This window comes from Marmota marmota, unplaced genomic scaffold (assembly GCF_001458135.2).
Source record: "Marmota marmota marmota unplaced genomic scaffold, marMar, whole genome shotgun sequence".
In the NCBI taxonomy this organism is placed as follows: Eukaryota; Metazoa; Chordata; class Mammalia; order Rodentia; family Sciuridae; genus Marmota; species Marmota marmota.
In genome coordinates this window covers 20,876,508-20,889,346 of record NW_026000153.1, presented here as the reverse complement: position 1 = coordinate 20,889,346, position 12,839 = coordinate 20,876,508, and the positions used below count along the sequence as shown (strand labels likewise).

Below are 12,839 nucleotides of genomic sequence, written 5' to 3'. Positions count from 1 at the left end.
ATCTAGGGAGGCCTCCAGTTAAAACAAAGAAAAGAGGGTGGGTCCAAACCAGATCTGCACCTGAATATCAGGATCCCCTGACACCTCAGAAGATCCCAGAAGACTTCAGTAGGGGCACAGGATGTGGTAACCATATAGCAAGGTGCTCACCATATTCCGGGGATTGGACATGAGGAAGTGCTGTGCAACGTGGGCTGGAAGGAGGTTAAAGAGGATCCTCTTGTTGTCCAGCTTTACCCTCTCCATATCATCCCGCTCCTCTTCTGCCTGAGGGGCATGGAGATCATGAGAATCAGTCATTCACCTGCCCTTACCTGCCCACTGCAGCTTCTCTCTGATCATCCACACTGGACTCTGTGTGAATGAACAGTCCACACTAGGGCTTTCCCTTCCCTCCCACCAGACACAGGGACCAGAGTCAGATTATAGAACTGGGGAATTCACAGTTGTATGCATAAATCACCTCCCCTACCACTGTAACTTTCAAAGGACTGACAATGGCTCTCCTCACTTTCAGGTCTGCCCCATCCCCAGCCACTTCCTGGGAACCAGATACTTTGCACCAGCTCCAGGCATCCACCCAGGTCTGTTGGCCCAGTATCAGGCAGTGGATACTTCCCTAAGCCACCCAAAGTTCCCTCTAGAACTTCTCTGTCTTCCTTCATGAGAGCTCATATCCCTCTGATATTGAGACAAGAATGCTGTGGGATGTCGGCTCTCATTTGGAGGCAAACCAATAGGCTCATCTCAGACTTCCCAACTCAGACCCCCAAATCAAGGAGGCCCTGGAATGAGGTATTCGAAACTCTAAAAGAAAACAACTACCAGCCAAGATTGCTGTCTCCAGAAAGGCTACATTTCAAATTCAATGAAGAATTAAAAACTTCCCATGACATGGATGAACTAAAAGAACTCATGACCTCTAAGCCAGTTCTACAAAGAATACTCAAGACATACTGCAAATGGAGGAAACCAAAAGCAAACCCAAAGCTCCCAAAGAGATTAAGATCACTAGAAGAGCAGCCAATTGATTGAAAATTAAGACAGTTAAATATAGCAAAAACCAAAATGGCAGAAAAATAAAAACATATGCACATAATAACACTGAATGTAAATGATCTCAACTCCCCAATTAAAACACATAGATTAGCAGAATGGATCAAAAAACAAGATCCAACTACTTGCAGTGTGCCAGAGACTGATCTCATGGGCAAAGACCTCACAGGCTGAAAGTAGAATGATGGAAAAAAATATTCCATGCAAATGAAATCTGAAAACAAGCAGGTGTAGTTATTCTCATAACTGACAAGCAGATTCTAAGCAAAAGTTAACCAGATAAGACAAAGAAGGCCATTATGGACTGGTAACGGGAGCTATCCAACAAGAAGATATAACAATAGTGAATATATATAACCCAATTAGTGCACCTAATTTTATATATATATATATATACACACACACACACACACACACATACTCTTGATGTTCAAATTACCTTATAGATTTACATATGTGTATGTGTGTGTGTGTGTATATATATATATACACACACACATACATATTTCCTCTTGATGTTCAATCCCAGATAGAACTCAATACAAAACTACTGGGGGCTTTCAACACATTCTTATCACCAATGGGCCATTCAAGGAAGATATTTATGATATTAATATAAGTCAAATGGATCTAGTAGACATCTACAGAATATTTCACCCCCAAACAGCTGAATTTACTTTCTTCTCAGTAGCTCATGAAACTTTTTCCAAAATAGACCATGTTGTATGTTAATAAATACAAAATAACTTGTACAATCCTGTGCAACCTATCAGATAATAATGGAATGAAACCAGAAGTTAATAGCAAGAAAAACATTGGAAACCATATAAACACATGGAGATTGAATAATACTCTGTTAAATGAAGAATGGATCAAAGAAGAAATGAGACTAGAAATAAAAAATTCTTAGAAATGAACATGAACAGAGATACAACATATAAAAATATATGGGATAGGATGAAAGCAGTTCAAAGAGGGAAATTTATAGCATTGACTGCCTGCATTAAAAAATAGAGAGATCCCAAATAAATAAGCTTATGCTACCACTCAAGGCCTTAGGGGGGAAAAACTAATTCCAAAATCAGTAGAAGACAGGAAATAATTAAAATCAGATCCAAAATTAATGAAATAGAGAATAAAAAATACACAGGATCAGTGCAGCAAAGAGTTGGTTCTTCTAAAAGATAAGTAGTATTGGTAACTCTTAGCCAAACTAACCAAAAGAAAGCAAGAGAAAACCCAAATAACCGAAATGAGATGAAAAAGGACATATCGCCACACACCCCCTGAAATCCAGAAGATTATCAGAACTTATTTTGAAAATTTATACTCCAATAAACTGGAAAATGTAGATGACACTGACAAATTTCTAGACATAAATGACCTGCCCAAATTTAATCAGGAAGATATAGAAAACCTACACAGACCAATATCAAGTAATGAACTTGAAACAGTAACTGAAAGTCTTCCCAAAAAGAAAAGTCCAAGATCAGATAGATTCTCAGTTGCATTACACCAGACCTTTAAAGAAGAACTAACACCAGTCTTTCTCAAATCATTCCATGAAATTGAAAGGGAGGGAACACTCCCAAATACATTCCATGAAGCCAGTAAACCCTGATACCAAAACCCAAGACTCATCAAGGAACAACAAACAAACAAACAAACAAACAACAACAACAAAAAACTAAATGCCAGTGCCCCTAAAGAACATATGTGCAAAAAATCCTTAATAAAATATTAGCAAACGCCTTTCAAAAGCACATCAAAAAGATAATACACTACGATCAATGGATTTTGTTACAGGGACGCAATGTTGCTAGACATACATGAATCCATAAATGTAATTCACCACATAAACAGAATTAAGGATACAAATCACATGATCAGAATAGGCCTTTGATAAAATGCAGCACCCATTCATGATAAAAATGCTAGAGAAGATCAAAGGTACTTACCTCAACATCATAAAGGCCATTTATGACAAGCCTTTGGGCTTGTCAACATCATACAAGACGGAAAAAAAAAACTAAAAGCATTTCCTCTACAATCATAAACAAGACACTCTCACCACCACTCCTATTCAATATAGTCCTCGAAACATCAGCCCAAGTTTTCATGCAATAAAGAGAAATCCAAGGAATACAAATAGGAAAAGAAGAAGTCAATTTTTATCTGTTTGCTGATGACATGATCCTATATCTATACAAATCAAGTAACTGCACAGTAGAATACAAGATCAACATTCATAAATCGATAGCTTTCCTGCATTACAACTGTGATCCTGCTGAGAAAGGAAAACTATCCTATTTATAATGACCTGGAAAAACTAAAATACTTGGGAATTAATCTAGAAAAAAAAAACAGATCAAGAAAAAAACAGCCCTTACATTCATCATCCATTTGGAAGAATAAGAGACTCAGAATAGCCAAAGAAATCCTGAGCAAGAGGAGTGATGCAGGAGACATCACAGTACCTGATTTTAATTATAGTACAGAGCTATTGTAACAAAACCAGCATGGTATTGGCATCCAAATAGACATAAAGACCAATGGACTAGAAGATAGAAATAAACCCACATATTTACAGTCCTCTGATACTTGACAAAAGTGCCAAAAATACATGTTGGATAAATGATAGTCTTTTAAACAAATGGTGCTGGAAAAACTGGATATTCACATGTAGACGAATGAAATTAGATCTGTATCTCTCACCCTGCACAAAGTCAAACCAAAGTGGATCAAAGACATAGGAATTAGAATAGAAACTTTTCAACTACTAGAAGAAAACAAAGGGTCAATACTCTATCATACAGGTGCAGGCACCAATTTCCTTAAAAAGACCCCTAAAGCTGAAGCAATAAAGATAAGAATAAGTGGGATGCCATCAAAATAAAAACCTTCTGCATAGCAAAGAAAATGATTAAGAGCATGAAGAGAGAGCCTACAGAATAACAGAAAATGTTTGCTAGACACTTCTCTGATCCAGAATAAATAAAGAACTCAAAAAGCTTAGTATCACAAAACAAATGACCCAATTAATAAATGGGCAAAAGAACTATATAGAATTTGTCCTAAAAAGAAACACAAATGGCCAACAAATATATGAAAAATTATTTAACAACCCTAGAAATCTGGGAAATGCAAGTCAAAACTACACTAAGATTTCATCTCACTCTAGTTGAAGTGAAAATTATCAATAATACAAATAATAATAAATGCTGGTGAGAATGTAAGATACACTCATATATATAGGACTGCAAATTAGTGCAACCACTCTCGAACACAGTATGGAGATTCCTCAAAAAACTAGGAGTGGAACCACCATATGGACCTGCTATCCCCACTCTTTGATATTTATCCAAAATAATTAAAATCATTATTCTACAGTGATACAGCTAGGTCAATATTTATAGCAGCACAATTCACAATAACCAAGTTATGGAACCAGCCCAGGTGCCCACCAATAGATGAATGGATTAAGAAAATATAAGGTATATACACCATGGAGTTTTACTCTGTCATAAAGAAGAATGAGATTATGACATTTACCTCTAAGTGGATAGAAATGGAAAACATCACACTAAATGAAATAAGCCAGATTCAGAAAATCAAGGGTCAAATGTTTGCTCTCATATATAAAAGTTAGAGCAAAACAAGGGGGGGAAAGAGGTGGGGGGATTGGATTTCATAAAGCTATAGGGAAGATTAGTGCAGTAGAAGAAGATTGAGAAGGAGGGAAGAGGGACACCAAAGGGGAGGAAATACAGAATAAGTTTAACAAAATCACACTACATGCATGTATATATACAACACAAGAAATTCCACCTTTATGTATATGTAAAAAGCACCCATCAAAAATATACAAATAAACAAGTGGAAGTAAGATCAGAAGCACAGAGGAAGGAGAAAAGTAGGATGAAGAAGGGGAGGGAAAGGTGGTGGCAGGGAACAGGAACTGAAATGGGTAAATCAAATTCCATGAATGTATGATTTTGTCAAAATGAACCCAATTACTATGTGTAACTATAATGCTCTGAGAGAGAGAGAGAGAGAGAGAGAGAGAGAGATTTCTGTGGGGACCTGGTGGGGTGGACCTAGAGCTCTGGCCAGTAATAAGCACCATCTCCTAGAACAGGAAACCAGAGGCTCCTATGTGAACAGCAGGCACAGCCTAGTCCTAGCCTGCTCACCACCAGCTGCAGGGCTCTGCAGAGGCTGATGAAAACAGCAGCATGGGCCACCAGGGGGCTTAAGATGTGTTGCTGGCAGGGCCCATGGCCTGTGGCACGGGCAGCCTTCAAAGACAGAAGCCACTGGTGTCACTGTACATCCATCACAGAAAATCTGATGCACAAGGAGCTCAGCCTTGGAAATCTACATGTGCCAGTATTTAAGGGCACCAAACTTCTGGGTATAGTAGAAATTGCATAATCACATCCTTGCTGAAGTCCCAAGACTTATTGCTAAAGGCCATGGCTCAGAGACCAGCACCATGGTTCATGTCCTATGTGGTGAGAGGCAGCTGCATCTCTCTGTGCTGCTGTCTCCTGGTTATAAAATATGTACGAAATATCTGTTTTTAGAGGCCCATTTCTAGGGCTGTACTCATCAAGGACTCTAGAATGGCATGTGGCCTCCTCAGCCTTAAAATTGTAGTCTCTCTTCTTGGTAGGACTGCTATGATTTAAGTTGAACTGGCTATTTACTTGCAGCTAAACTTCATGTAGTGATTCTAACCATTAAATCACGAAGTGGAGATTTCCAAGGAGAGATGTGAGGAGGCCTGAGCTGTGGGGGTTGGGCATGAGGCCACTCTGACCACAAGATCACCTGGCTATGCTGGGAAGGACCCCACCATTAGGTGTTTTCTGAGGAAAAATGGCCAATGAATCAGCAGGACCTATGAAGACAGCACCATCAATGTGTTTATCCTGCTTTTTAGCAAAAGCAAAACACAGTGGGCAAAGACAAAAGAGACAACTCTGGGCCATGACCTCCAGGTCAGAGCAGAGCTGTGCACGGGCTGCCCAGACAGCCTGGAGCCTGATCTGTAAACAGTAGAACATGGCCATGGGCAATTCTGAAAGGGTCTCAGGGTTCATGGACTCTGTTGGAAAGAAAAGTCACAGAAGGCAACATGGGCATGCGCCTGCCACAAGCCTTTACTATTTAGGTGCAACACAGGCAGCAAGCCTCATGAAATCCATGTCTTGCTCTGGGTCTCACTCAAAGGTCAGTGGCCTCTATTTTCCAGTCTCTGATTGTCTTTCCATCTCACAGTCCTTTCAATATAACGTTTAGAACATGCTTCTCTCCATGGGGCACACATTATTATGTGTTACTGTGTTACCCTCTAATACACAAAGAAGAAAGGTTCTTAAAGGGTGAGATGAAGAGGAAGCAGTTTTGTGTAATCCCAGCGGCTTGGGAGGCTGGGGCAGGAGGATCCCAAGTTCAAAGCCAGCCTCAGCAACTTAGCAATGCCCTAAGCAACTTAGAGACCACCAACTCAAAATAAAAATAAAAAATTTAAAAATGGTCTGGGGATAAGACCCAGTGGGTAAGCTCCTCAGAGTTCAATCCCTGGTACGAAAATAAATAAAAATCAAACAAATAAATACTGGTTTTGTTGTATTTATTAATGGAACAAAAAAAATTATCCTCTTTCCAATGTGAATGTTAATATTTTAGTGATAACAATGCAATTGAATGTTTTGATTAAGAACGAAACCTTGGCTTATTACATTGTGATTAAAAAAAGTCTGCCTCTGAGTTCTGTTATGTCAACATCTGAATTATGAGCTGTCCAAGTACCTGTCCTTCCTAACTCATTATATAGTTTTTAGTCCACATAGAGATGCAAAGATTTTTTTGTTGAAACTTGACTGAAAAATGTAGTTCTTCCCCATGCCAGTTGATTTTATGAACTAAACAGAAGTTATACTGTTATGTTTCAATGAGATGAAATTCAACTGGAATTCTCTAGAATTTCAACCTTTGCTCAGGATTGCTTAGTTTTTTTTGTCTTTTGTGCTTCTATACGAAATTTAGGATTCTTTTATTCTAGTTCTATGAAAAAAGTCTTTGGTACTCTAATAAGCTTTGCATTGAACCCTTTTATTGTTTTTGATTATAGGGCCATTTTAACAATATTAATTCTCCCAGTCCATGAACATGGAAAGTCTTTCCATCTCCTAGTATCTTCTTCAATTTCTTTCTTCAGTGTTTTATAATTTTCATCATAGAGGTCTTTCACCTCCTTGGTTAGATTCATCTCTATATTTTTGAGGCAACTTTTAATTTATTTATCAGTTTGAAGAGTCTTTTGGTAGAGTCTTTAAGGTCTTCTAAATTTAGAATTATATCATCTGCAAACAGGAATAATTTAACTCCCTCCTTTACTACTTGTATCACTTATGATTGTTTCTCTTGCCTATATGTTCTGTTTAAAATTTCAACTATAACGTTGAATAAAAGGGTGAGAGTAGACAATCTAGTCTCGTTCTTGATTTTAAAGAAAATGATTCCAGTTTTTCCACATTCAGGATGATTCTGGCAATGGGTTTGTTATACATAGCTTTTATTATGCTAAGATATGATCTTTGCTCCTAGTTTTTTCAGTGATTTTTGTTTTGTTTTTAATTAATAAGTGTTACTGAATTTTATCACAGGCATTTTATGCATCCATTGAGATTATCATGTGATTTTTGTCCTTGATTCTATTTTATGTTTTATTACATTAATGTATTTGAATATGTTGAACCATTCTTGCACCCCTGGAATGAAAGCAACTTGTTGATCATGGTGCATGACTGATTTTTAATGTGCTTTTAAATTCAATTTACAAGTATAATATATAAATTTTTACATGTGTATTCATCAAGGATATTGGTCTACAGGTTTTTGTTTCCTTTTATTTCTTTTTTTCTACTAGGAATTGAACTCAAGAGTGCTTTACCACTGAGCTATATCCTTAGCCATTTTTCTTTCTTTATTTATTTTTTTAATTTTGATACAGAATCCCAAAAAGTTGCTCATGGCCTCACTAAATTTCTGAGGCTGGCCTTGAACTTGTAATCCTCCTGCTTCAGCCTCCTAACTCACTGGAATTAGAGGTGTGTGCTATCATGCCTGACTTAACAGTACTTTTTTTTTCTTCATTTTGTTCTTATTTGGTTTTAGCAGCAGGGTACCACTGGCTTGTAGAATAAGTTTGGAAGGATTTCTTCCCTTTCCATTTTATGGAGCAATTTAAGGAGCACCAGTATTAGTTGTTTAAAAGTCTAGCAAAATTCAGCAGTGGACCACCTGGGCTCTTGTTTGTTGGAAGACTTTTCATTATTGCTTCAATTTCACTGCATGTTTTTTCTCTGTTTACATTTTCTATATCCTCTAGGTTCAATGTTGGAAGATCAGACACGTTCAGGAATTTGTCCATTTCTTCCAGATTTTCCATTTTATTGAAATATAGTTTTTACTGATCATCTGTATTTCAGTGCTATCTGGCTTAATGTCTCCATTTTCATAGCTAATTATGTTAATGTAGGTCTTCTTTCTTTTTGTTTGTTTAGATAAGAGTTTGTCAATCTGTTAACTAACTCTTTGTTTCATTGATTTTTTTATTGATTCTTAGACCTGATACGCAGGTCTAAGATCACCTGGTCAAGAAGCAGTTTAAGAGGTCATCTCACCTCTGTGGGATCAGTGAACCAGTCTCCACCATCTTGAGCCATAATCCACTTTTCCTTGAGTAGCTTGAAGAGATCCAAAATTCACTACTATACAAGTCTGCCTCATCCAATCTCAAACACTCAGGCTGTTGAAGAACTCCCCTGTTGTTAAATAAAATTCTGGACCTTTTGTCCAAAGGTCCTTTTAGTCTGATTTCATTTAATTCAGCTCTGGTCTTTATTATTTCTTTCCTTCTACTGATTTTGGATCTCCTTTGTTTTTGTTTTTCTAAAGCCTTGAAATACATGATTAGGTTATTTACTTGAGTTCTGTAAGTGTTTTTTTAAAGTTGTCACTCATAGCTATACACTTCCCTCTTAGTACTGCTTTCTCTGTATTTCACACCTCCGGTATGTTGTGTTTTCATTTTAATTTGATTCTAGGAATTTTTAAATCCTCTCCCCTGATTTCTTCAATGACTCAGCCTTTGGTCAAAATGTATTGTTCAAGCCATGTGCAGTGGCACACACCTGTAATCTCAGCAGCTCTGGAAGCTGAGACAGGAGGATCACAAGTTCAAAGCTAGCCTCAGCAACAGGAAGGCACTAAGAAATCCAGTGAGACCCTGTCTCTAAAATATTAAAAAGGACTCAGGATGTGGCTCAGTGGTTAAGCATTCCTGGGCTCAATCCTCATAAAAAAATAAGATAGAAATGAAATTAATAAAGAGGGGAAAAAGGGAAAACAAAATAACAGAAAATTCAAAAACAGAAAGCAGGATAAAGCATGAAAGAAAAAGTTAAAATTAAAGAAAATGTGAATCTTAAAAGGAAAAAAAAAAGAATAAGTAAAAAGAAAAAAAGGACCACATACACACACACACACACACACACGGATCAAACAGCCAAAACATTAAAAAAGTTGAAAGAAAATGAAAATATTGTGTGCATTGATGTGGTTGATTGTGTGGACAAGAATTGATGTTTCCTATGTGTGCTGATCATACTTCTTTCCTTGTCCTCTTATGCTATGCACCACTTGGAGAAAGCAAAGACTGGGGATTATTCGACCCTTCTTTCTTTTGTGTTGCTTGACAGATGAACAGTAAGAGTGGACTGGGATTGGAGCCAGCTGGAATAGTTCTCAGCTGCCATGCATTTCAGTACAAGGTACTATGGAATGCAATGTTCCCTTGGCAGAAACTTACTGAAGAAAGATTAACTCAGCACACTCCATCAGTGCTCTGATGCTGAGCACTGCATCACATCTACATCTCTGGTGCCTCTTGAGAAGGCCACACAGGGGGCAAAGCAACTCTGCACTGAGTCAGGGGACATAGGAGGCCATATAAAATCCAATGCCCACAACTGCAGCTTATGAGACCCAGCTCCCAGGCGTGATAACACATGCCTGCTCAGTCCCTCCAGAATATCTTCAGATGGCTACCAAAGCCACTGGCCTTTAAGGGGAAAGCAAGGTCCACTCCCTTTTATGACACAACTGGTATTCCACTTCATAGAGTTTCCCACAGGTTTGTCTCAGTGGCACTTCTAGGGGCTAAACTAAATCTCAATGGAAACACCCACTGAGACAGTGTACTAGTATTTGTTGCAGGTTCCTGAAGACAGAAAGATGCAGGGAATTGTCCAAAGCAGCAAGCTCACATGTGACCTTCTCAAGATGGTTCTTCATTATAGCATCATGAGTACACATTGGAAAGTGCTGACTTCTCCAGGGCAAGCCTGATATGCAGGTCTAAGATCACCTGTGTCAAGAAGCAGTTTAAGAGGTCATCTCACCTCTATGGGATTAGTGAACCAATCTACACCATCTTGAGCCATAATCCACTTTTCCTTGAGTAGCTTGAAGAGATCCAAAATTCACTCCTATGTAAGTCTGCCTCATCCAATCTCAAACACTCAGGCTGCTGAAGAACTCCCCTGTTGTTAAATAAAATTCTGGACCTTTTGTCCAAAGGTCCTTGTTCTGATCTCAGTCTGCTAGAGACCAACCATGTCAAGATTGGAGGGCTGGAATCCCCTCACTCACAGTACCGCCTAGGTTCCTTCAGCTACCCCTCCTAACTGTGGCTGCTCTGAAGGGCTCTCACTGGCTGGGTATCCAAGCTGAGGCTAGCAGGTTAGGTTACAGCTAAGTTCTCTCACAGGCAGGGCACTGGCCTGAATCAAATCTTTAGCCAAATGCCCAGCTCCCAGCTAACCTAGCCCCCCACCCCCAGTCTCTCTCTGGGAGCTGCTGCTAAACTGTTTGTCCTACCCTATGCTTGCAAAGGACTGTGTTTCAAACACAAAATTCCCTTTCAGTTTTATCCTGTCCAATTGTTCCAGCAATCCAGCTGTCATGGTGAGCTTGAATTCTGAGCCCTGAAAGGGTCATTTTGATGGCAGCTCCAAGCCCCATATCTTTCTCCAACTCCAAGACCGGGGACATAAATGACCAATTAAAGGCAAAGGAGAAAGCATCATTGAGAGACAGAGAGAGTTCTAGTTCCCTGCCAGAAATGCTGACTTTGTCTGGTTACACCAGGGACTACAAAAATCATGAAAACATGTATGCATCTCACTAACAATTTCTTCAGATCATGCATAAGTCTTTACACATACTATTAATCCTATGGGGCAGGCTGACTATTATGCAGATGTTTCTAATCTGTGTACCTAGCCTCCCCTCCCCTGTCCTAATTGCTCAGTGTCCTTGCTTGCCCCTTGCCCATCTCAATACTTCCTATCCATCAAGTTCTGCCAATATACAGGCTATTCTCTCTATATATTTCTCTTTCATCTGCTGCCTGCTGTTCAGATCAGCTCCACTTCTCTCTTGGCCCAGTGGGTCCGGAAAGTATAGTTTCCAGGTTGCTTACGGAATAAAATCATATGCAGCCTGTGGGTTCTCACAATGTTGACTAGGGAGATCAAGGCCACATGAGTTCACAGGGAGGATATCAAAGAGGAGAGGGAAGTCTGAAGACTTGTAGAGAGTTCCCTTCAAGTCTTCAGTTAAGTACTAATTAGGACAGATTAGAAAACAAATCACCCAACAAATCAGAGGAACAATCCCCCAAAGCTCATACAATGCTCAATACAGTTCCTACCCCCACTGACAAAATGGGAAACCTCATAATTCACTATCCATCAGGTAGAATACTGAAAATAGTTTTGCCTCCATCGTGGGAAAAATTTGTCCTAGAATAAGTGTTGTTCAATTTCTTCCTAATGAATGTTAAAAGCAAGACCCAAAAGGATCAAAATGTTGCCAAGTAACTTATCAGGGTCCCAGAGAAAGGATCAAGAATAATTTTAGGAGCACAAGACTATCCAGCACTCAAAAAAAAAATAATATAACCCATTAAAAATTAACATATGCAAAGAAGCAAAAAAGTACAACTCATAATAAGGAAATAAACCAATATTAACTTGTTTACAGTTAATAGGATTAGTTAGACAAAGATACTATAACAGTTATTATGCATGTATTCCATATAAGGCAGAGGAACCACTGTAAGTATAAACATTGAAGATATTAAAAAGACCTAACTATAACTTCAAGAAACTTGTAATATCTGAGGTGAAAAAATGCACTGGGTAGAACTAACATTAGGTTAGACATTTCAGTAGAAAAGATTAGTGAACTAGAAGACATAGTTGTAAAAACTACCAAAAATAAACACAGAAAAAGGAAAAAACAACAACAAAAAAATGAACAGAGTATTAGTGAAGTGTGGTACATGTGTAACGGGTGTTCCTGAAGAAGGAGAGAGACAGAAAGTGGGGAGAGATAGAAATAAAAATACTGGAAGAAAAAATGGCTAAGATTTTCCCAAATTTTATGGAACTGTAAAGCCAGAGATCCAAGAAAATCAACAAACCCTAAATACAAGAAGTATGAAAAAACTACACCAAGAACATCACAACCACTTAAAACCAGCGATAAATTCTTTAAAAAACAGGTTTTTAAAAAGACACATTACATATAGAGAAACCAGTGCAGATGGCAGCAGACTTCTTTATTGGAAACAACGCCAGACAGAAGATGGTGGAACGTCTTTAAAGCACTGAAATGAAAGATCATCTACCTAGAATTCTATTCCC

General features: G+C 38.4%; 1 protein-coding gene across 1 annotated transcript in view; it reads right to left on the bottom strand.

The window, feature by feature from the left end:
* Positions 1-12,839, bottom strand: part of Adcy1 (adenylate cyclase 1) — a 149,749-nt gene that overhangs the window by 19,125 nt on the left and 117,785 nt on the right. The window contains exon 15 of the mRNA XM_015490297.2: positions 151-267. Coding sequence (XP_015345783.1) covers positions 151-267 — 117 coding nt within the window. The remainder of the gene's footprint in view (positions 1-150; positions 268-12,839) is intronic.